Source organism: Cyanistes caeruleus, chromosome 4 (genome assembly GCF_971803275.1).
Source record: "Cyanistes caeruleus chromosome 4, bCyaCae1.hap1.1, whole genome shotgun sequence".
Taxonomy (NCBI): domain Eukaryota; kingdom Metazoa; phylum Chordata; class Aves; order Passeriformes; family Paridae; genus Cyanistes; species Cyanistes caeruleus.
This window is the reverse complement of record NC_141704.1, coordinates 13,487,882-13,512,558: the sequence shown is the minus strand read 5'-3', so window position 1 is coordinate 13,512,558 and position 24,677 is coordinate 13,487,882. Positions and strand designations below refer to the sequence as shown.

General features: G+C 40.1%; 1 protein-coding gene and 1 long non-coding RNA gene across 6 annotated transcripts in view; both read left to right on the top strand.

Annotated features, from left to right (window-relative positions):
- Nucleotides 1-36: 36 nt before the first annotated feature.
- On the top strand, nt 37-4,948 carry LOC147653435 (uncharacterized). 2 transcript variants are annotated; one of them, XR_015286134.1, is made up of 4 exons: nt 37-1,631; nt 2,314-2,442; nt 3,181-3,243; nt 4,208-4,948. It is a non-coding gene; the product is annotated as an uncharacterized LOC147653435 (long non-coding RNA). The 2 variants fall into 2 exon arrangements; XR_015286133.1 differs by lacking the exon at nt 3,181-3,243 and having other exon boundaries at nt 1,334-1,631; nt 4,208-4,378.
- A 14,854-nt stretch (nt 4,949-19,802) lies between these two features.
- Nucleotides 19,803-24,677, top strand: part of SRPK2 (SRSF protein kinase 2) — a 128,229-nt gene continuing 123,354 nt past the window's right edge. For 2 of the 4 annotated variants that reach the window (XM_086886713.1, XM_086886708.1), the window contains exons 1-2: nt 19,849-19,949; nt 20,047-20,131. In XM_086886713.1, coding sequence (XP_086742839.1) covers nt 19,934-19,949; nt 20,047-20,131 — 101 coding nt within the window. In that variant the 5' untranslated portion in view covers nt 19,849-19,933. Of the gene's footprint in view, nt 19,950-20,046; nt 20,132-24,677 lie in introns of all 4 variants that reach the window. The other 2 variants (XM_086886714.1, XM_086886717.1) reach the window with 2 other exon arrangements.

The window sequence follows — 24,677 nt, the reverse complement described above, 5'->3', positions numbered from 1 at the left end:
GCCGGCCCCAGGCCGCGCCCGCCCCCGGCCGGCCCCAGGCCGCGCTGACGCCGCGTGCGGGAGAGGAGCCGGGGGCGGGCGGTGCTACCTGCCGCGGCTGCTCATGCCCACGCTGCCCTCACCGCCGGCCGCCTCAGGCTTCCTGTGCAGCGCCCAGGGTAGTAGGCAGGCGATGATTTACAGAAGAACGGCAGCTGTGCAGAACAAAAGTTTAATTTCCAAAAGGCGGCTATAGCCAAAGCAGGGAATCGTGTACACGAGATGGTGGCCTTCCTGATAGTCCCCGGCATCTGAAACACATTGGGCTAATTGAATGTTAGTCCCAGGACAAGGCAATGTTCGAGTGCCATTCAAAACCTACACTGTACCTGTGCAAATCACTTTAAAATTCAGGCCTGTGCTATCAGTCTTTTCTGACGTAGTCAGAATGTCATCTACCCTTTTTTCTATTTTAGGCACTGGTGCAAGGAAGGTATTTTCATTAACTTTAACACGTAGATTTGTCCTTATTTTTAAGATCGTGTGTGTCGTGTCTGAATCCCAGCCCGTCTCGGGCTTCCTCTTAGCCAGGCTATTAATACCACTGTTCGCTGTCTCATACTTTTCATTCTTTCGTCGTATTGCATTCACAGTCTTCTTATGTGATGAAACTTACTAGTGATATGGGCATGTTAATGGGCAACGTATTTTCTCATCTCATGTACTTACTTTTCCCCTTGGAGTAGAATAAGAAAGTAACACAATGGAGTACTTTTCTTGGGATTTAAAAAACCCCAGATATGCATGCATTGCTCAAGGACTAGCTTATTAAAGACCCCACCAAGGAAAAAAGAAAGGAGCCAAGATGCAGCTCTCCCTAGTTCTGAGCAGAGATGGATCCACAGAGTTTTATTTTATAAAGCCCTAGGGGGATCAAATTTTTGTCTTTTCTACAGAGCTTTAGTTTATCTCCTGTCCAGCCTTCACACTCAGAATTTCATTAATCTACTATATACCAGTAGAGATATCAGGAATGGATTCAGTGCACTTCTGAGGAGAGGTGAACAGTAGACTGTAAACAGCAATGGAGGTTAGTGATTGACAAGGCAGATTATGGCACTTCTGACAGCTGTAGTGTCATGGAGGAAGCCAGAGCTAGGACTATCTCCAACTCCAGGCTGTTCAAGTGGTAGGGGCAACACAGAATTACGTGTCGTTTGAACATTGCTGTCATTTGGCCATTGACTGTAGCTGTGGTATGTTGAAAAGTTTCTTCGCCTCTCCCAGGCAAAAACATTTAGCTGAAAATATCTGGCTGGGGAAAACCTTCATCAAGACTTCTACCATGCATTGGTCCAACTTTTTCTGTCATGTAACTTCTTGCTTTTTCTATCTTCTGCAGGAGAGCTTCCCTAAAATACTTATTTTTCCTCCTCCAAATTCCTACATTAAGTAACTCATCTTCAAAATCCTTGTTAGTAATTAAGTAGCTTGTATCTTGCTTGGTATGATAATTACCCTTCTCTTAGGTCTGTTGACTAGTGTTCATCTATCGCCTACTACCATCAGCTCAGATAGAATTTGGAGTGGTATGAAGTACCTCATGCACTGAAGAACCAGCATTTTGAAGGACCTGCAGGTGCTACCACAAGGTAAATAGCTTAATAAGATCATTCCTATGGGTTTCCCAAATTTTCTAATATACTCAGAAAAGTTTTTTACTCCTTTCTCAATACCAACAAGCATTCTCTGACATATTAAAGAACTGTCTGTGTCTGAGAATCTACAGACAAAATCCTTGAGATCCACCTTTCCTGTGGTTCAGGGGCTGGAAGGAGGGAAATGCTAGCTCTGCTTCAGAGATAAAACTGATCCACCCTGGCAAGTAGAGACCATCAGCAGAGATCACTGAAGAAGGCTTGCTCAATCAAATAAATTCTGTTATGATCTACCCTTAACATGGTTTCCAACTGTAAGCTGGAAAAGGGCTCATAGTCATGACCTCTTTCTCTTCCCATTAGTCAAGTGCTCCTTTTACACACAGAGTTATAGTGTAAAATATAAAAAGAAAATAATAATATGGCTGCAACTTGAGCTTGATTTTTTTTTTCTTTCTGGTTAGTTTAACAATTTAAAAACCCTCAATTATAAATGATCTAATATATCCATTGGGTGGTATAATTAAAATATTATTTTAATCTCTATTACAATGTATCAGTACATTCCCATAGAAACTTTGTTTAATGTAACCTAAAGGAGGTTTGTTTTCTGGAAAAAAAATATGACCCACCATTACCAAACTGTAATAAGTTTGTAATGTCTTCCTACTCTCAGGCTCCCCAGGAGGGGAAATCAGGATAGCACATCTCAGCAGATGGGAGCATAAATCTGGCTAGGAAGAGAACGCAAGTGAGAAACATGTTGAGTCAATCTCCTCCAAAGATACTCATTGAAAATCTTAAGGTACAAAGTTGAGATGTTCCCAGTCCATAGAAAAAGCTAATAAAATGGAGCAGCAATAACTGCTCTCACTCTTCTTCAGTTTTATGCCTCCCAAGGGCACAGGCAATCAGGCAGATAAGTTGTAATTTTACACCCCTTTGCATCAGCTGCACTTAACTAGTCTGATTTTTACCTGTCACTAATAGCACCACAGAGAACTAAAATGAAAGAACTATTAAAAGCCTAATGTATTTTTCATGTGTAGGTTGTTTGCATTTTTCATGCTTATTTTGAGGCCTTGCATGAAGCAAAAAGTGGGGGTGATAACTCATTACCATGCAAAATTTAAAAATATAATATTATAAGAAAAGGATTTTTTTGAAAATACAGAATTTTATTCACAACACAATTTCAGTGAGAAGGTTCTTTGAGGAATTTTGAAAACAGTCCAAAATGAATCATACCGATTTCCAAAATGACAAAAAAGGGTTTTCTGCAAACACAAATTATCCAAGTTTATTGCAATTTAATAGGCCATCACCTTAAAATTGATTCTTCCCCTTCTCCCTTCCACCATTTTTTTTTTAAATAAAAAGCTCCTTATTTTTCAAATTCATCTCTAAATCCTTTTGTCAATTAGTTGGCAGTAGAAGAAAGGTAGAAAATCATCTTATCTAGACAGACAAGGCGAATTTTAGTCAGAGAGGGTTTTTATTAACCAAGTCTGTTAGTCTCTAAAAAAATTAATGTGCTCTACAGGGTGATTATAAATGAAGAATGTATGTGACTATAGAAAATCAACCTTAAGCAAAGGATTGGGAGGTAACTGTGAAATATGTTTTCTCTTTTTACTTTAATTTCCCCATTAGACAATTGTTTGAGGAGTGCTGTAAATCTTTGCAGCAGTGCAGACAAAACAGGATGTGATCACCCACAGATCAACTATCTGAGTGGCAGAGTTCAGTTTTTGCAAAAGATGGTGAAGAGTAAATATAATATGAAATAGGGATCTGAGCTGGAGGAATAATTATATATTTCTGCCCCTATTCACAATTATCTCTGAAGGCCTTTAAGAGGTCAAAGACCTTCCTGTGTATTTGTGCAGAGGAGGAGGGGAACAGCTGGGACAGACTGAAGTGTGAGCTGCCTGCAGGGCTGATGAGGGCCACAGAAGAACGAGGGTGGGGAGAGATGCTGGGTGGGACACTCTTGTGCAGCAAAGCTGCTGCCCCACATGAGGCAGGAAAAGCCAAGGCTATAAAGGTAGAGGGAGAAAATGAGTTCTCCTGTCAGCTCATGCTGCTTGAGTGCTGGCCTGCGGGGTAGCAGAGTGTGCTCTTTATATGCCTGCCTGCTTTGCCTGTGCCTGCTGTCACACTGGGTTTTCCATGAATTATTTTAGCTGCCTTTGATCACTGTTATTGCTGTGAAATTTTGTACCCTATTAAGCTCCTGGTAAAATGCCTGTTTTTCTCAGTGCAACTGGATCTGTCCACTAAAAACTGTTTAGAAGTCACAGCATTCATATCAAAGATTCACAGATGTGAAACTGAAATGGATTATGGGAATACCTGGTGTATTTTTTATTCAGAGTTATGAATTACTTTACAATCTCATTCCTCATCATCCATACAGAAAATCCTGGTACCTGAGTTTGGTTAACTTCCAGATTATAGCCACAATGTAGTAGTCCTTTGCGTGCCTAAATCTGCATGTAGACAATAAAATCCAGAGTAAAAGTAATCCTTCACCTTTCTATCACCCATCACTTTCCTTCTGTCTGAAGATACTAGGATATATGGAGACCTCTGGCATTCATCATTCACACATGGAGTTATTCAAACTGATGAGCACTGGCAAAAGTAATTCCTGCGTCTTCCTGGCTGCTCGACAAAATGAGCACAGCTGATTTCAGGCTACTCTGTAGAAGCAGTACAGAAAACATTCATGATTTCAGGTAGGAAATAGGTAATAAAGTAAGTGTCATTTCATAGCAGCTTGTTTTACCTAAGCATTCACTGGGTTGGTGCATCCATACTAGGAGCACACAAATAAGGTGTCCTATACAGGCAAGGATGAGGAGCGGAATCCTGAATCCTCTCAGGTACCTGCTAGGTGGTCAGCTAGGAACATGGAATATGTTCTGATAGCAACCACCTTCACTGTATTTTTCAGTGTACAAAATTACCCTGTAGCTATGAAATAAGTGCAGTGTTATGGATAACACTAAGTTTGGTTGTGGGGCACAGTGGAAGCTGGAGAGTGGGCTCGTACAGTGGTTTACCTGATTCTGTTTCTTCTGTTAGACACTTGCCAATGTTGCTGATAAATAGTAGGGAGGAAAGAAGTCTGAAAAAGCCCTAAACCAAATGATAAAATAGAGTTTTAGATTCCTATTTCTGGTGCCAGTTTGTCAGACAATCCATGGAGTTACTAAAAAAGGTTTAAAAAGAAGGGAGAAAATTCTAAATATAATTTTTAGTATCCAGATAACCTCTGAATCTAATAAAGCTTTTCACTAAAATGAGACATTATATGCAGACTGTTTTGTTACATTTACTTCTCCAGAAAGGCACCCAAAACCTGTGCTATTTGTGCTGCTCTGTTTCTGTGGAAACTGTGAGTTGAAGTGGAATAGAAAAAGCAGGGAAAAGAGAATGAGAGGTGAAGTGGTTTTGGCTGTAGTCCCGTTGGCCAGTCACAATTTGAGCTGGGCTAAGTCAGACAAGCAAGCCCTCAATACTGAAGTCCAGAGTTTTCTTTCTTCCTCTTCTTAACTTGTGGTGAGGGAGGATCCTGGTTCGACAGACACCATTCAGAAAGTGGCTGCTTAAGCAATTTATCTGGGTTTTGCCCTGTTTTTTACTCATATTAAAGAAGTAGTATTTACAGATATTTTATGCAACAACAATTTTAGTCAATCGGGAATGTTAGAGAATAGCTACCTAAAGCAGTAGAGCGAGATTTGCTCTGAAAGGAGCCTTCCATTGATGGACAAGTTTCACAGTCACTGCTCTTTTGAAAAGCACCATTGTATCCTTGAAAGGACAGTCTGCTCTTCCAGGACTGAAAAGATACCTTTTCATCTTTCTAGGGCTTCCAACACATGCATGTTTTTGATGAATTGCTATGAAAGACAGACAATCTTGACTAATAAACTCAGCTCCTCATTTTCTGTTCCCTGGTAATTGGTTCACTGCCAGTCATACTGCTTTTTCCAAGAATAAAAACCTTTCTTTAAAGTAATATCTAAATTAAGATCTTAATATATTGTGATTTTTTTTCTGTTGTTGACCAGTATTTGCATGGCTGCCTGTGGGTGTGGGTGCAGGTAAAAATTCTACAATGATACAGGTGGGATTGATGGCTTTATTCTGTAGAAACATAGGCAAGAGTGGATCTGTTTCTACTACATACACACAAGAAAATGAGCAGACTATCATTGCAGTCTGGTGCTCCAGGTCGGAAAATCTGGGCATTTTCTTGTCTAGCCTCAGTAAATGCTGCTACAGAAAATCAAATGGAAATGTGCAGCACATAACATTATGTCCAAAGTAATTCTGAAATTACTGCTGGAACAGATAAAGCAGCTTGTAACAATGCAGATTCTGGAGGAAAAATTAACTGAGAAACTGACATTATCTTTTCAAATTTAGATTAAGTGTGTGCAGACCCAAAAATTTCAGAATAATTTCTTACAGATAGAAGGTGAAAGGAAGGGCCAAACAGGGAGAGTACCTGTACATTTTCAGGCTTCTGCATGGAGCAGTGAACACCTACTTCTTGTTCTGCTGTTGCTTCAGCGTCTTCATAGACTTTGAAGTCTATTCCAGTCTCCCTCTAATCTCTATGCATGGGAGTTAGCGGTCAAACATGAAGAGAGTTGACTGGAGCTATTCAGGGAACCTTGCAGCCCTTTCCTTTTGTATGCTTGTAGTGTGTTACACTGTGCATGAAAGCAATAGAAAGAGAAAAGAGAAAAAAGCAGAAAAGCAGGGAGTTGTTACCAGGCACTGGTGCTGCCTTCATTCTTTTGTGTATTAATGTTTTCATAAACTGCAGCTGAGTTGCAGGTCAGCCTAACTTTTCAGTTTTATTTTATTTGTAAGTCATTCTGCATTTTAGAACAGTGTTTGTTGTTTACAGTTGGCAGGTCTGATTGCACTTCTTTTTAGGTTTTTCAGGCTTTGAGTTTGACAGCTTAAGAAATATCTGTTTGTTGAACTGCTTGCTGCTGTTCACTGATTTGTAATGAATAGGAAGTTCAGGCCACACAAAGACATTATGGATACAGTCAGAACATGCCAGAAACACAGTACATTGAAGGAACACTCCATTAACCCAAATCAGGCAGTGCAGGAAAGCGATCACATTTATATCAATATATGCTTTAGGAGACAAATTAGCCTTTTATTCACTGTAATCCATAAAATTCTCCAGGCACGGAACAGAAGGCATTAATCAGCAGCTATTTGGCTCTACACACCTCCTTACAATAGGGTCTGGAACTGCCTTTTACAAACAGAAAAAGTGTGAAAAACTCTTTCCAGTGCAGTAGGAAAGTCCCATTTGAAAATTGCGATAGCTGAGCTGGGTAAACAGCCTCCACAGAAACACTGTGCTCACTGCTGCACTGCAAGAGCACACAGCAACCCTGTGTGGGCAGTTTCTGTACAGAGACTTTCCTATGGACAACACACTCCTCTGCAGACAGAGTGCTCTTTCATAGGTCCATTAAGTTTTCATGCCACTGTTAGTCACTGCAGTTCTACAAATAATAATTCTGCTCATTTTCTTGGTGTTACTTTTCCCATTACAGAAATACAGTTGAGGACAGAGTGGCAATTACAACGTGAATAATCACGTACAAATACATTGTATTTCCAATGTTTTCTCTCTTGCTGACAACCATAGAGTCTAATAAACCACCAAAGCTTCTTAACACATTTTGAAGCATCCCTCTACAGAGCTGTTCAATCCCATGTTTCCTTAGATACATTCAGAAGAGATCTCTTAAAAAAACCTTCGTAAGTGTGCATTTTTACAAAATGCATTTATGTAGTGTGTGAACAGCATATGCATCCTCTAGCAGCACACAGTATTTGTCGTTGAACTGATACTGAGAAAAAATGCTCTACAACACATTGCAGGCAGATTTTCAGAAGGGTTTAGCTCCAAGTATCTAGATCAGCTCCAGGTAGGTCAAGGTAACCAGCTCATAGTGCTGTACCCAAGTTAAAATAATTTAGGTTCTGGATTTTTTATAACTTTTAAAAAACCTGCAAAAATTATAAGGGCAAGTAGGTTGAATCCCCCCATGCCCAATAACAGCATATTGATAAAGGCATGCTCAGTTTTTCTCAGCAAGGTTTGAGACACATACTGAACAGGCAGGCAGCTTGAGTCACTGCATGGCTGAAGCTGAAACAATGTGCCTTAAACAAAGCTGCAGCTCAGACTAACAAATCCACTATTTGCTTTAAAGAACAAGATCGTAAATTTTGGATTTCTGCTTTAAGTCTAGATGGTTCACATAAGTAACCTAGAGGCAGGTGTACTTTCTGAGCTAAGAATACCTACAAAAATCTCTATTTATTTGGCTTCAGATCTATTGGTACTCACTGTTAAAAATATGAACAGGTTTAGACATTGGAAAGAATGCAGTTCAGCTGGTCCAGAAGAGAGTAAATGAGAAGATCTCAAACTTGGTGCAAATTAGAAAGTATTATCTTAAAATCAGAACTTTGCAATTTTTCTTGCATCTCTCAATCACAACGAAGGCTTAAAATTCAATGTCCCTTTAAAAATCTCTCTTACATATAAATCATGTGTTCATTAGCTAAAAATAATTTATGTTCAGATAAGTTTCATTAAAAATAAGACAATGCTGAACTATGAAACAACTACTGTGTTTCATGAGTACTAAAGCAAATGTAGTTGTTTTTTGATAAATTTGTATTCTGTGTTCATTACAACTTCTCACCATGATGCCATCAAAATATTCTTCCAGTCTTTTTCTTTGCTTCCCGTATTTCCTCCCAATGCCCTCAGCTCCCTTCTATATCTCAGATGCCTTCACACCACCTTGCAATTCTAGTAATTTGTACATAATTCTAGTAATTTGTACATCATTTGTACACCCTCTGCTTGCCTTTCTCCAGCTTGTTTCCGAGACCACAGTAGGAGAATGGGTTGGCTCATTCAAATCCTGCCAAATAGAGTTGAAGGCTTTTCAGTTCTCCTTCATTTGCTGTCAAGAGACACATTAGTAGTGGCTATCCCTAGTGTCCTCACAGTAACTTTGAGACTTAATAACTGGCAGAAAAAACCCATTGCCAGCTTAATTTGAAATCAGGCAATCAATTAAAAACATATCAGAGGGAGACCGACCATTCATACAAATCTTATTTTCTTGGAAAATATGCTAAGAAAATACTAATAGAAATCCCACTAAAAATTAAAACAGGAGTAAAAAACCAATTAAGATAGCTTTATGGATGTTTCATGTAGATGTTTTAATTAACTTAGAGTATGGGATTGCTTGCACTTAGTAGAAACAAATAATTTTCCACTTCAGAAAAATAAATTAGGAAGGAGGTTAAATGAGTTATGAGATGAATAAATTATTTAGCGTGAAAACTCTAAAAACTTAATAAAAAATTTCTGGCATTTCAAGTGTTCTGGTGCTAATGTTTCTTGACATTTTTAAATTACTGTCTTGCAAGCTGTAGTACTTATTCAAAGAAGAGCAATTTGACATATATCTCTGTTTAGGTTCTACACTTTCGGCCCTACAAAAGGATGATTTTCAAATTTAATTAAATGCTACTTGATTAAGAAACTGTGTCTGTGGTTAACTGAGTGTCTGTTCTTCATTAATAGATGTCTTTGTTGTACTGCTTAGGAAATAAACATAAATGCAGCATGACAACAATATACTTATCAGATAGCTTTTTTGCAAAGTTTTTGGACATTGCAAACAGAAGTTGGGAGTTAGGGTACCACAACCTCATTAATTAAATTAAACCTTCCTTCAAAGATGAGTGTAGTAAAAATAGAGATGTTTAAAGTCTAAGTGCTTAAATATAATGGGTGAAATGTTGCTATATGCAAAGAGGGATTGTTAACCAGATGTCAGGCCTAGAAACCCCCCCAAAATAACTCTTAAGAAGTAGGAAATTAATGATACACTATTTTAAGGAAATCGGGGAAAGAATCTAAAGTGTTTATGCTCTTTTGCTGTCTGTTCAGGAAGCATGATTAAGCAGTGATTAAATTGAAAAAAAAAAAAAAAAGTTTTTTATCCACACAGTATTCAACAAACACGTTATTAGTCTAAAACAGTCTAAAACAGTCTAAACTTTCTCAAGTCCAGTCTAAACTGCAAAGTGTTGTGCTGCTCAGTATAACCAAACCCTGGTTCCTTAGTTCCTTCGGTTCAGAGACAGTACCAGAGCACAGCATTTCTGCTTACTGGCCTCATGCTCAATTCTTATTCCACCCATGAAACTAGGTGGTAGAGAAGGTCAAGCCTGGCTGGATTTCATTTCTGTGTAAGGCTGAGAAATAGCTGGGGATTCTGGGTCCTGAATTTCAGATTGACTCAGTGGTCTACTGGCCAGTGAGACTGTAATGTATTGCTACATGGCAGAGTATAATTTAAGGTCCAAGATACAGTTCTCAGCTCTGTAGATCTTGAGTAACTACAGATTGTCCTAACAGATTCAAGCTAATTTTAACTAGTTGACTTGCATTCATCCAGCAGTGTAGCCTGCTAATTTTCTAGGTTACTAGTTCATTAATTCACTAATTTAGCACAGAGTAACCCCAGGTTCCCAATAACAGGCTGCTGCTATAGTACCCAGACTAGCTCATTTAGAGCTAACATAGACATGCTTATGCAAGCTGCACCTGGACCTTTGTCTGCACTGGGAATTAAAAAAAATACAGGAAGGCAATTTTCTTCCTGATAACAAAAACCTAAAATTACTGTGATGAAACTCTGAAGCATTTCTTCTCAGAGAAAAGAAAACTTAAGAGTTACACAAGGCCACTGATGTCAAAAATAGGGCAGGAGAGGAAGCATGGCTTATACTTTTATACCTTGCAATCTCTTCCTGAAAAAGGCACATTAGGAAATGTTCTTGAGATTCCCTGAGTCAAGTCTTACCTGCTTAGCTAAGTGGATAAATTAAAGTTATTTGGTATCCATCCCACCTATTTAGCAGAATGAACATCAATTGCAGCATGTGCACTGTGATACTATTTTGTGGCCTTGCACACTTCAAGACTACTTCTATTTTTGTCTGTCTTACTCATTTTCCATGAGGGACCATACAGCAGTTTAAGTCCCTGTTTTCACATGGCTTTCTCCATTTCTGTACAGCTATTTCATTTAAGCAATGAGAAAACAGAGTTCTGGGACAGCTGTGTCTGGGCATGCTGTGAGCTAGCTGGAGACTCACACAGCCTTGTAGTGGTCCTCTAGGGTGTGCACAGGAGAGAAGATAATTCAGGGTGGAAACTCTTACAGATAAACACGTTTTGTAAGTCTGATAATAAAAGAATCAAGTAGGAAGTCATTCAATATCAGAAAAAGAAAATAAAGTACATCTGTGTCTCCATTCACATTTGACAGCTTTTGAGGCAGAGCAGTTTGTATCAGATTTTAGACTGGGACAAAAAGGGCTGTACTGTAAGAAATTCCTGCAGCAGAGGTAGTGAAGTGATAACTGCGATGTGGAGCAGGTCTCAAAAACAACCAAATGGACAGAGACCATGAGATTACCAAAGGACAGATTCACACAGAAACTGAACTGATAACAGCTTAAAATGAATAGAATTACAGCATCATCACAATATAACCTATGCAGGTATTAATTAGTATGAGGGATAGCAGATGGTGTAGCATGACTGTTCCTTTGGCTGAGGACAGGAGTTCTAACTTCTTCTCCTCATCCCCCTTGGGACCCTTATTCTATTGGGTATGTGCACATAGAATCCAATATAAATTCCAACTGGTGAAAATTTACCTATGCAATTAAGGATTTTCTCTAGGCATGATTTAACTGGTAACTATTAAACTCACTGAAAGCTGGGATTAGATGCTTAGTGAGAACCAAGTGCCTACCTTTTTATCTCCACCTGAATTTTGTGAGTGTCACACAAGTACTAATATTAAAGCACTGTTCCAGGTAGTGCCCACGCTAAATCCCACTTGTGTTAAGTGAAGAAATAATTTTGTATTTGCTGTGTTTGGTCTCTTTTAGTTCACAGGATGCCTTCCAGCCAAAAAGATAAGAATCAGATTTATTTTTAGCTAGCCTTAGCATTGTAATTCAGGTTCCTTTCAATGTTCAACTGTGTGTTTTCCCTGTTTGTGCTTGATGAGTCTTACAAATGACTGAAATATGAGGAAAATCACAGTGGTCAGTGAAATTGTTGGAGAGAACTCCCTGTATCTTTCTACAGCTTACTGTCTCTCTCCATTCAGTGGTTGGCTAATTACCTGCTAGACTAAAATGGTCTTCTACCAGATATTGGGAAAACTTGTTTCCTCTTCCAGTTTGGGATCTCCAACTGATTAATATATTCTCATGGTTCTGCTGTTTGAAACCCTAACTGGTAAACATCCCTTTTATCTGACAGCTCCTGTCCCTCAGCAAGGGCCTCCCTAACCATCAGAGCCTCTATATAAGAATGCATTAATATGAAATACTATAGGCTCTGTACACTGGCAGTATGGGATATAACTGTTTCTGAACAGAAAAAAGAGATGAAATGAAAGCACAGTAAGTACATAAAATATTAATTTAAGGCTCAGCATGATACGAAGTGCTACAGGGTGACACATTTTTTTCTTTCTTCTCTCTGTGGGCAAAATCAGATACACATTTGGTGAAAAGGACCCTTATCCAACAACAATTTAAAAACCTCAGCAAAACAAAACCAACAAAAAACAACTTGCTGCAAATAAACCTTGGACATGGGCCTAAGGTGCATCTTGAGTTTTGAAAAGTAAGATGAGAAGTAATTGCCAATAGTTTAGGGAACAACTGGAAAGTTAGAATACATATTACAAAATCAAAAACAGTTTCTTGAGTTGCTCTTTCCCCTCATGCCCAATAAACTGTAGCACCCATGTTTTTATCAGGTGATATACAGAGAACATGTATTTCCTATAATCAGTTTCTTCAGCTGGCCAGGCAATTCCAGATTTTAAAGAGTAATAGCCAATCATAAACACCTGAAACGAAAGACTATTTGGACATATGTAATTCTTTTATATGAAGACCAGGCTAACTCTAGAGAAAAGGATAATAGTGTGCTGGCAATGCAGACTTCCATTGCAATTGAGATTTATTTCACTGCAAATAAGATTTCTGCATACTTTTTTATTTGCAGGTAAATTCCCAGTACTATTTCATACAGTACTTTATTTTGTAACAGAATTCTTAGTCCTGAACTATGAATTATTTTGGGGAAAAGAAAGGACAAGGAGCCTCATTCAAAAATTTGGTCAGGTCAGGCAAAGATCATAGTCTCTTAGAATTATTTAGGTTGGAAAAGACCTTTAAGATCATCAAGTCCAACCATTGTTGTTATAACCAGAACAGACTTAGATAAATTAGTGTGTACAAAAAACCATCAACATCATCATATTTCTGCATGGATTTCAACTACAGTTCAAAGGAAGAGAAAGAAAAGGCACTCTGTCCTGGGTTTTCAATAGGAGGCATGCTGTGAGTGTACTGAGTTCACACTAACATTTCTTGCTTCTGTTCCCATATAAATGGTCCAGTGCATTGTTCCACTGAATGCAAATAGTGCCAAGCATGTTGGTAAACACATTGGTTTGGATCTATCCTGCCATCAACTAATCAGATACACATTGTCACCATTTTGCAATTGGTTCTTGCCATCCTTCTTTTTCTGCAGTTTTCTGCAATTTTGTGCTTACATTAAGAATAATGTATAAATTAGGACAGAGGAGGAGGTTTTAGGAAATGGATTTATATTCCTATTGCAACTAGTGTTTGAAGAAAATAAAACCCCTTATTTTCAAAACAAGTTAAAGTCAGGTATCTGAACAAAAAAGAAATTACTGTCCTGCACTGAATTTCTTCCTCACTAGGAGCTGAAATAGCTTTAATAACAAATAATTATTATTAAATAATCCTAATCTGATAATTCCTTAGTTTTGTAGTTTATCTGTACCAAGGCAGCCCAGCTAGTAAGGCACTTAGTGTTCTGGAAAAGGGATAAAATCTTCATGGCTTCAAAGTTACTGTAAATAGACAGACTTACTGTGTGAATATATTCTAACAGTGTAGTGATTTTAAAGGCCTGATTTGAGTAAACAGTGCAATGAAGACATACCCTTTGGTGACAATATTTACATTCTTAATGTTTATTATAATAGTTTGCAGCTCTGAAGGCAAAAGCATGTGAATATTTCCTACCACAGTCATTTGTGTTACTACAATGAATGGCAAAGTGGGCGTAAAACATGATTAAATCAAACCCAAAAAATCAAGCCCACGGAATTAATTTCTAAGAAACAATGCACACAGCCCAATTGCAGTAGATTAATTCTTTGTGCTTTGAATGAACATAGATGACTGTTTGTAATATTTTCACTGTGATTTGATGTTACACATTTATAGTAGGAGCACAGGGAATTTCCCATGCCTAGAGGTGGATAATCAGTCTTTCTTCAGTTCTTTGAAAATAACAAGATTCATTCATGAGTGTTCTTTGTGAAGGCTAAAAACATTGGCTAACAAGTTAAGCTATTTCTGCTTTTATTTTAATGATTATCTGTAAGATTTTCTGCTTTTGAAAAAATTCCTGTTGCTGTTTTGCATGGTATAGATATATTATAGACCTATCCAGACAGAATGAAATGGAATGGCTAGGTCATACCAGTTATGAACCAGGCTGGTAGTACCTATTACTATGAAGCTGGCTGACTTTTCACTTTGTAAGACCCAGTTACTGTTAACTTTATAAAACTTTAATCATATGGAAGGAAATATCCCATGCTGAGTAATGAAATAATTAATAGTTTTAAAAGAATGCTGTTTTGATAATATGACAAGAATCCTCAGCCACTTCTCGGAAATGCACCTCCAGCCCAGTAGTTCCTTAGATTCAGTATGTAGCCAAAACTAATTAAGCAAAAGAGGCAATGTTCTGTGTATTAATGGCAAACAATAGTGTCCTGATAACTGTAGCTGCTAATGCAGGTAGCCGGTGTAGCTGAGCCATCCTTTACCAAATGGTTGCTTCCTCTGAAACAGGACAAATCTGCTGTCATGATGAAGCTCTGGGACTGTACCCAGACAAACTTGTTTGGCCAGTGCTTCTTTACTGGGCATTCCCCTCACAGAAGTTTATTTCAGTAGGCATTGTAATCTGGAAGCTTTTAAAGGAGCACTGGTCCTCACTGGGCGGCAGTGGGGTAATGGCTGCTAATTTCCCAGAAGGGTTTTGGCGAGGACGTTGTAGCGATGTCACACTGCAGGATGTGTGAAGAGAGGACGTTTGGGGTACTACTGACATAACATGGCATCATCCTACCAGTCAGCTGGTGTCTGATTTTTCTGAAGGCTGTGAAAACATCTTGTATCAAGTAAAAGTACAGGGGAGGTTACAGGGAAGAAAGAAGCTTTATTCTTCCAGAGAAAATGAGTCCATTGCTTCCTCTTACGTTACACTTAAGCTTATGGTTTGTCCCTTATTTTTCTCATTGTGACTATTGTTTGTGTAGTCCAAGTCAAGAGCAATGGGAAACGGGGTAAGCCCTGCATCTGATTTCTAATGGATTCTCATCTCACTGGTTGGCAATCCCTACCATCGAGTAGGAGGCTGAGATTTCATAGGAAGAGGCCTTAATATCAAAGATATGGCGTTGAAATCCTTATGAAAATCTGCTTAAATGTGGGTGAATTATGAGACTTTGTAAAACAGCAGTTTGTGCATGTTGGAGACATGTGAGTGTTTAATTATTAAAATCTGAAAATATTCCATGCTGACTTAGCAGGTTAATCTCTCACATGCACGACCAGACTGCATAGCTGCCAATCAGAAAGAAATAGTAGGACTGAATCCAAAACACCACTGCATCACTCTGAGAAACTGTTGCTATAATTGCTTGTGTTGAGTTTGAACAGAAAACTGGGAGCAGTTGCTAATCTTTCAGTGATCCTTTCTTCCCTTGCTGACCTCTAATCAGCATGAAGGAAGAAACCATCCAATTTAAACAGAATAAGAAAATATTTGAAAAACAAGATGATGCAGGTCAAGATGAGAAGGGCAAGCTGGATAAAGAGCTGGGAACAAGGAGTGGAGTCTAATGAAGAAATTTAAGACAAGGACCCAGGAAAATGGAGGAAGCTTAATTGAAGGGGTGTTTGTGAGTCTGCTGGAAGTAATGGGGGAAGCTAGAATGAGTCATTCTGAAAATCTGAGTGCTTCAACACTAGATGAAATATTTTCATAAAAATATTTCCAGTCTGTTTTAATTCTGTTTCAGATCTAAGTTAAGTCATGCCAGTTCATGCCCTATTTTAGACAACATTCAATACATATCTGGGTTGATGCAGCTATTTCTGGGCATAGGTTAGTCTTTAATTTCACATCAAATTGGTGTTAAACCAGTCTGCTTTGTCCTTTATGCCTTTCTTCTTTTATTAGTAATCCAAATTAACTTGATAAACAAGAGTTCTCTGCTCTGTAATGTAAACTCTGTGTAGCTGGCATGCACTGTACCATTTTATAGATGAAGAAAATTAGTCAGGTGAGTCATGTAATTTGCTCTAGGAAGGGCACAATGAATCAGTGAATGAGCCAGGAATCTAAACTGAGGAATTTCTGACCTCCTGGTTTTTTTTGGAAATCCCAACTCATGCTTCCTGCTATTTTTTCTCATTACACTACTGAGATAACAGCCTACTTTTCTTGTTTAATGCTCCTACTTGTGCAATGCTCCTATTAATGTTAACTGGTTATTCTTAGGCACAGATGAGCCAATAGTCTTGACCTTACAAGAAACTTGGCTACTTAGTCACTGTTGCTTAATCCTTCCTATCTGTTTGTTGTCTGTGTTGCTTAAAAAGAATTGAGAATTGTCCTCTTTGCTTTGTTTACATACTAGAGGAGGAAAAAACCCACTTTGGTAGACAGAAAATTCTTCAAGTGAGCAAGAGAAGGACAGACTCATTGTTTGTATGCCTACTTGGGTGTGTCATACTTAAAGAAATTCAGAATGGGGGTGGGAACTGAAGGAACAAGAGACAACAATGAAAGGCGAGAGGATGAGAAGGCTGGACTTGCATATTAATGAGAACTTGCCTGTAATTGGGAATTTCCTTTCACTATACTTTTCTTTTTCCTTTTTCCACCACTTATCATTTTGTTGTTTTTTTTCTTCCTCTGCCTTACATGTTATTTCATGTTTGTTCCGTTCTGTGCAAGAGCAGAGTGAAGTTGGCTCATATCCTGATTTCTGAGAAGTGCAGAAATAAGGATATGAGCCCATGCTACTACAGAGTGGAAAAGCAGTGCTAAAAGGAAGTAGTACAGAAATCAGGGAAAAATTTTCTAACATCCCTCTGCTGAAGGAAGAATTTTCAGTTATTCTCAGATGGATGACAGTATCATGTTTACAGGACTGCTGCTAGGTAACTTCTTTTTCTGTACAAAAGGAAATATTTCAAAGGGGTAATAAGGGAATATTTCAAAGCTAGGTCAAAAGGAAACAAACCAAATATCTGTGGGTATCAGGTCCAAACTGTGTTATAGACAGGCAAAAATACCATTCCATAATTTGATACTTAATTCTTCTCTCCTGATGTTTGTACCTAAGATCACCTAAATCTGCTGTTGTTCCCCGCGTCTGCATGGGTCATACGACCTGAACCTCACAGCGCCTTTCCCCTGAGTGAATGAGCTCTATGGTAAACACTGCAACAAAACAGACACCTGTTCCCATAAAGTGTTCAGAGAGAGACTGACAGATACATTCTGGTTCAGTTCACCTTTATTTTGTACACTGATTTTGCAAATGCTGCCCTTTGCTATTTAGTCTGCCTTCTCTCTTGGCTCATCATTTCCTTTTGAAAAAGATGCATGTTTAAATAAAGATGGAAAATTTCCCTGAAATTAGTGGATTCAAATAAACAGGGTAGACTCTTTCTTAACAAGAACATAAATAAAATTATTCTTGTCATTTTTTAAAATTTCATTTACTATCTGTGTTCTCAGGGAATTATTCTCTTGAAACAGAGAAATAGCATGGGGGTTTGTTGGTTTTTATTTTTTCATTTTCTGAAATATGTTTAGCCTCTACAGACCTTAATTTACTCTCCAGTCAGTTAATTGCACATGGTAATCCTCTATAAATACATAGAGTCTCAGTGATTTTTTTTGCATTTCTGCATGACCATCCTCTTTGTGATGCTTGGCAAGGTAGGGGAGGAAGAAAACAACAAAACCCTGATAAAATGCAGTCCCAAAATATTTTTCCACTGGAACTGAATGAAATTGTGTGTGTAGTATACACCCACCTGGTGCTAACAATTCTTTTCTCTGTGTGCTGGTGGGTTGTTCCCTTGCCCTGATTAGGTTGCTGACATTATGCTCATGAGGGAAATTCCTTCCTGACTCCAGATCTAGTGGATTTATAATCCTGTTGATGTTAGCAAAGCTCCCTATACTTATCTAAGACACAATTGTCCAATCAGTTCTACATATAAAATTCCTGCTAAAGTAAATAGAATGGCACATGAGTTGCTGGAAAAGATGATCAGGACTCTGGGATGGTTTCTGCTCTAGAACCATAGCTACAATATAACTTTAATGCAGCACTGGCCTGACAAAGAAAAAAAGCAAGTCTTACTGTTTTCTCCATCATCAGCTGCTTCTCTCTCTCATTCTCTACACAGGAACAAGTGTTCATACAGGCCCACAATTTAACCAGTGAAGCTAAATTAGCCTGGAAACAATGAGTAAATGCATAGTCTGCTGTCTTAACATTCAGCTATTATTAATTTTCATATGCTTAAACTTTCTTGGCAGAAAGCCTTCAAAATTTCAATAAGGCCTTCTGTTACCTAACCTATCACACTGAACTAAAAGACTAACTACAGTAAGGGAGAAATGTAACCTATCAGCATTGCATATTACTGGGAGCAGTTTATACTGGAAATGTTTATTTCTTGTGTACTTTTATGATGGAGGATGGGACACAGAAAATGTTTTGATTTAGAAATGCAGCTGGGGTGCCTCATGAAAGCTGCAGTTTAGAAACTTCATGGTCCTATTGTTTTCTGTTCACCAGGCTCTCTAGTCAGACAAAAAAAGCATTATACAGTGTAGTGCCTCCTTTTTTTGGGTTGTCTAGCTTTATCTTTCTGTGGCTCTACCCTTCCTAAGCTGAACTAACCTGACCTAGGGATTCAATTTTCTGTCTAGATGAAATCTCAGTGATCCAATTACTTAAAACCAGCAATTACTGCTAGTTCCCTTCACTCTCATAATGCCTTGACTGCAGCTGCTTTCAGGATCTTCATCCTTAAGGATTCCTTGTGTTGTCATTTAGGGGAGCGGTTCTGCCTCAAAATTTAATGACCATCCCCCGTTATCTTCAGTTACTATGCCTCGGAATTCCAGTGCCACGTGAAGGTGAGACAGACAAGCCTCACACTTAGACTGGAGCTTTGGATATGACCCAGATCATAGTTGGCCCCAGGCATTATGATACAGATGGCACAAAATTTCAGCCGTAACACTGTGAAGCACCGAGCCGTGCTGTGCACAGCTCAAGTAAGAAAGGACAGAGTTGAGTGGGTGATTACTGTGCCAAATCTGAGCGGCGTTTGGTACCACGAGCAACAAAATGCCGATGGCAGGAAAAAAGCAGTTGCCAAGAGTTGTCCGTCATGATACTCGAACAACTTAGTGAGAGTCAGAATTAAGGAAATCTAATTTCCCTGGCTTTGCCAACGAGGTTAATTGGTTCTGGCATCTCACCCCACATAGGTTTCGGGACAAACTAAAGCTGATCACGCCCCAGCTGCTGCCGTGGAGAGAGCCTTACACCTCTCTCCTCTGCCCCTTGCCACCGCTCCCAACGTGGCTCAGCAACAGGGCGGATCGCTCCGCCACTCCGAGCACGACCCGAAACTTGGCAGAATCAATTCCCATTGGGCTCGACAGCCCGACAAAGCCCCACCGCGGCGGCGGCGGCCGCAGGGCCGCTCCCGCCTCAGGTGCGCCCGCCCGCCCGCCGCCACCTGCCGCGCCCCGCCCGCGCCTTTCCGGCCGCGGCCCCGCCGGCTCGGCCGCGCCTGCGCAGCGGCGGCGGCGGCGCGGGGCGGGCGCGGGGCGGCGGTGCCGATGCTGCCGGACGGTGCCCGGCGCGCGGTTGCGGCTGGCGGCGGGGCCGGGAGCGGGAGCGGAGCCGGGCGCGGAGCCGGGGAGCGGCGCGCCCGCCGAACAGCGCGGGGCGATGAACTCGCGCAAAGGTACCGCGCTGTGCCTGCCGGGCGGGAGCGGGGGGGGCTGCGCGGCCGCCGCCGCCGCCGCTCACGCCGGCTCCCGGCTGTTCTCTTCTCCCGGCAGTGCTGGCCCTGCAGGCCCGCAGGCGGCGGCCCAAGCAGTCCGCGGCGGCCGGTAGGAGGGACAAGCACCCGGCGCCCCACAAAAAGTAAGTATGGGGACCCCCGACCCGCCGGGACGGAGCCTCTCCCCGCGACCCCTCCGTTGTCTGTGCGTCCCTTGCGCGTCGCTCCCGGCGCCCCGTAACCCCGCGGGCCGTCCCGGCTGCCCGGTCCCGCCGCTCCCGGGACGCTCGGCGGCTCCCCCGGCAGGGCACAGCACCCGCCCAGACCGGGCCCTCCCACGGGGGATGTCGCCACGGCCGCTCGGGGACCGTCCCCAGCCCGGGCGCCGGGCTCAGCATCCTTCGGGCAGGGCCGCCCGGTCCCCGTGGGAACCTGCGCTAGGCGCTCCGGCTGCCGGCCCTGAGAACCCCCGCCTTGTCGGGGATCTGCCCAGATAATGTTTTCCCCTTGATTCTCCCTCCAGTTCTCTTACCTCTGTGGTCTCCTTTCCCAGTGCTTTCTGTTCCGACGTTTCTTTCTGCATCACTGTCCCATCTATAGGCAGTCCTTTTCTCATCCTCCTCGGTACCATCAGACTATTTCCCCTTCCCAGATATGTCTCATCACCAACGATGCTGATACCAGTATCCCTGGTTAGCTTTAAGTTTCTGTTGGTCTTAGAGATAAGAACAGAAGTTGTTCTCTGTTTTCCCCTTGTCTTCTGCTAGCCATTCGTGTTCTTGTCACTGTCCAGTTGATCTTTTCTCATGATACTTCACTTCACTGAACCACATAGGAACATTCTTCCATCTCTAAAGTGTTCACACTTTACTCTTTCCTAGGACGGTGTGGCTTTGGACTGCTTCATTTTTTGTCCTTGAAGAATTACATGCTTCTGTCACTAACTTTCACTGTGTTTTGTTCAGTGAGACTTTATTGGTGACTCATTAAGTTGCCAATAGGCTCTTGTCTTTGTTTTTGTTACTTGGGGATCCAATCTACCTGCTTTGTACTGACAAGGAACTAGGTCCTGATATCACTCATTCCCCTCTCTTCCTAGCTGGCTAGTCTTAGAACTGGGAAGCAGTGTATGATGGATGGATGGATATGTATGTGGTGGGGAGAGATGTTGCTATATGATATGCTATGGCAAATGATTCAAGGGCCAAGGTCTTTTTCTTTGTTACTTCCATTGGAAGAAATAATAATATCTCTCTGACCATAAAGTGTTCAGTTTACTATTTTTTTTTTTCTTATTATAATGAATGGGTGCTTTTTTCCTCTTCTGGATGGGTAAAGGTAACATAGATGAGGTGGTGGTGTAGTGGTGATCAGACTTTAATGCTAACTTCTGTTCACATCCTGTTCCACTTGCTGTTTCCTCTAGCATTGTGTAAAAGCTGTGTTATGCTTTCAGTTGTTTGAATGTCGAGTTAGTGTAATGGAAACAAATGTTATGTTCAAGATATGCAGTGATTGATTCCCTTGTTTGCAAAAACCTTCAGTTTGTAGTGTTACATGGATTTATTTTTTGCCAGTTGAAAATGGAAATAGGTTAAATTTCCTTGTAGCTCTATGTTCAGAGCTATTTTTGAAGCTTTCAGTTAAGTTTTAACCACAAGGTTGTCATTAAACTTCTGTTCTTAGGTGATAGAGTGTTTAATAGACTTCTTAGTGGAGATATAGTGGCATGTTTTGCTGAATGGGTTTGTTAAAATTTTGCTTTCACAGAGAGTCAGTAAGTACAGAACTGGTAGTCTTTGTGTTGGCTGAAGAAGCTGGCTACTGTTAAGTCGGGGTGCACAGTCAGGAGCTGGCCATTTGCCTGAGTCAGCATTTCCACATGCAGTGCTCATACCTCATGAATCGAGTGGTTTTGCTGTAGTTGACAAGAGCCATCTTTTCTGCTACGCATGTTTTCTTTTCAAACCACTTTTATGCTCTGGAGGTGACCTACTCTGTTTCATGCTTCTATATGAAAGCAAAATTCCTTTCAGTTTTTTAAGTCTCCTTGCAAATAGTTGAGGCCCCGAAGTAAAACCAGTTTTCAGTATCTTTTTTGTCCTGTTCCTAGCCTTGCTTTAAATTCAACTGCTACAGCATATACTAGTATTTTAGAGGCATATGGTGTCTGTGATGCACAGCATCTGCAAATGAAAATGTTGATTTGAGGTGTGGAAATTCTATACCATAAGAAAATTGTGACTTAGTTTTGGATTCAAAGCAGGGGTTTTTTTTGGTGTGGGTTTTTGTTGGTTTTTTTTTTTCCCCTTAACTGTAGTTCTTAGGAGAACTTTTCTCTGCCAGGTCAAAGCTTTATGGGGTAACTTCCATTGTTGCTGTTAACAATGTGCTTCAAAGGGAACTGCAGGACTCCTCTTGTAAAATTGGCTAGGAGAGTTATATCGTATTGTGGCTTACTTGAAGGCTTTTGTTTGAAGAGTATTAAGGTGATGACACAAGAGGAAGAAATTGCAGTACGCTGAATAGCTTTTTGTCTGTTATGACCTTATTTACCAAAGAAGGCTGTAAGATTGGTCCTGTAGCTGCTCAGTGTTTACCCCCTAAGTCAATGAGGAGAACTGGTGGAGGTGAAGCTGTTTTTTTGGTGTTTTGTTTGTTTGGGGTTTTTTTTCAGTAGTGTGGGAAAAAAGGAAAATAGAGGCTAAGTGTCACATATTTTGAAGCGGAAGCACTTATATCTGGTGCTATAGATTATATCTATAGTTGCATGTAATAATAAAATATACTTGGTAAGGGTTTACTTTGAAATCAAACATCCAGGCTATTGAAACAGAGGATGCTCTGTGTTACTCACTGTACAGAACACTCACTGTATTTAGATAAGTTAGGACTTAGTTTTGCTTGTAATAGACGAATTTGCATGCAGTGTGTGAAAACTACTTAAGTATTTTTTCAGCTGGACAAAAGAGTAATGAAAATTGTGAATTTGGGTCCTCTGTGATTTATTGCTCCTTAAAGTGGAGGTCTGCATTGAGAGAGCCTGTTCATTGTCCTTCACTTAGTGCTAACAGATGGCCTCAGGTACATCTACCTTTTGCATTCAGCACAGTGGTAGGCTCTATGTTCAGACTAGTACTGGCTTCAACTGGGGTAAAGTACCTTTGGTGTATTTTTTTGCTTGACTTTATTTCTAAATGAGTATGACAAAGACCAAGTGAATACCCAGTTAGAATTGTCCTCTTTAGCATGTTAACTGTTCATCTTTATCCAAAGTTAAAAAAAGCATTTTGTAAGTAAAAAAACCCCAGATGATAGTCTGTGAACCTATGGAGAGAGGAGTGTCTGTGCTGCATATTTTGATACAAATGTATAAATCTAGATACCAAGATAGATTTTGGTTTTGTTTTCAAGCAGTACTTTAGAACAGGTGGTATAGACCACGTGATACTATTTTGCAGAGGTGCCCTACATCCGTGTTGGCTAATGGAATGGCATTCCATTAGCAATTAATTCCCTGGCAATGGGAAGTGCCAAGTTTCTGTTCCGTGCACTTCCAGGTGTCTAACTTCTTGAACCCACAAGTATTGTACAGCTATCAAGGTTTAGGATATATTACATTATTATGGAATCTTAAACGTGTAGAAGTCATGCACTGCTTTTGCTTGTTAGGGTTTCTTTACTGCAGTGTTTTTCAGCCTCTTTCAGTAAGTTTTTTTTTTTCTTAGAAGCAGCATCTATTAGGTAGTTCCTGTTCCCATGAGTACTGACTGCATGTATACTGTGTTCTGACCAAAGGCTATGGATGTAGCTCTTGGCCTTTCTATGTGAAATTCACAGTCTGCAGTGGTCTTGTATTAGCCCCTCAAGTGTCATCTTTGTGAAGTTGTTGGCAGTTGGTTTCTTTTTCTTCTTGGGATAATTTACTGAAGAATGTCAGAGAAGCTAAATTTTTAAAAGCTTTTAAAGAGGAGGATTAGGAAAGATTCAGTAGAATAGAATCCAAAGTTATGCCAATATCTAATGAAAGCAAGTAAGGTGACCTCAGTTCTCTACTGAACAAAGGGATAGGACTGATAAAAATGAAAATGTAACTATATAGCAGTTGTATTCATAATTGATCCCTTCCCTTTTAGTAGTAATTGCTTTTGTTGTGATTCTACCAGACTCTTATCTTTGCAATCTAGCCTATATTTTAATAATCAATAACTAATTCTGTTCTAATTGCCTATAGGGACTTTGGGAATGGACACTGTTTTACTAGGTTGTTTAAAAAGAAAATTAAAAATATTAATATTTGAAGAAACAAATTGTCTCTACCTGTCATTACAGTTCCAAATATTTTTATCTTCTACGTACTGTTTGTGTCATCCTTTATATATTTGAAGTGATAACCCTTGCTTCCTGGTTTTCTTAGCAGGACTTTTTTTTACCCCCTTCTCTACAGCCCATTTCCTTGTTTTCTCATTTTTTACTTTTTATCTGTTAACAGTTAGAGCATATGGTAAGTGTGAGAGGGATGATCCTATTTGAAGTTGGCAGAGCTTTGATAGAAGTCTTCTTGTGTCCACGGTCTACTCCAGTAATACATCTTTTAAAATGAAATCTGTTTTTGGAAACTATTGTGTTTGGATGGATCTCTGAATGTGCAGAAGGAATGTGTAGAAGTGTCTGGAAAAATCCACCTAA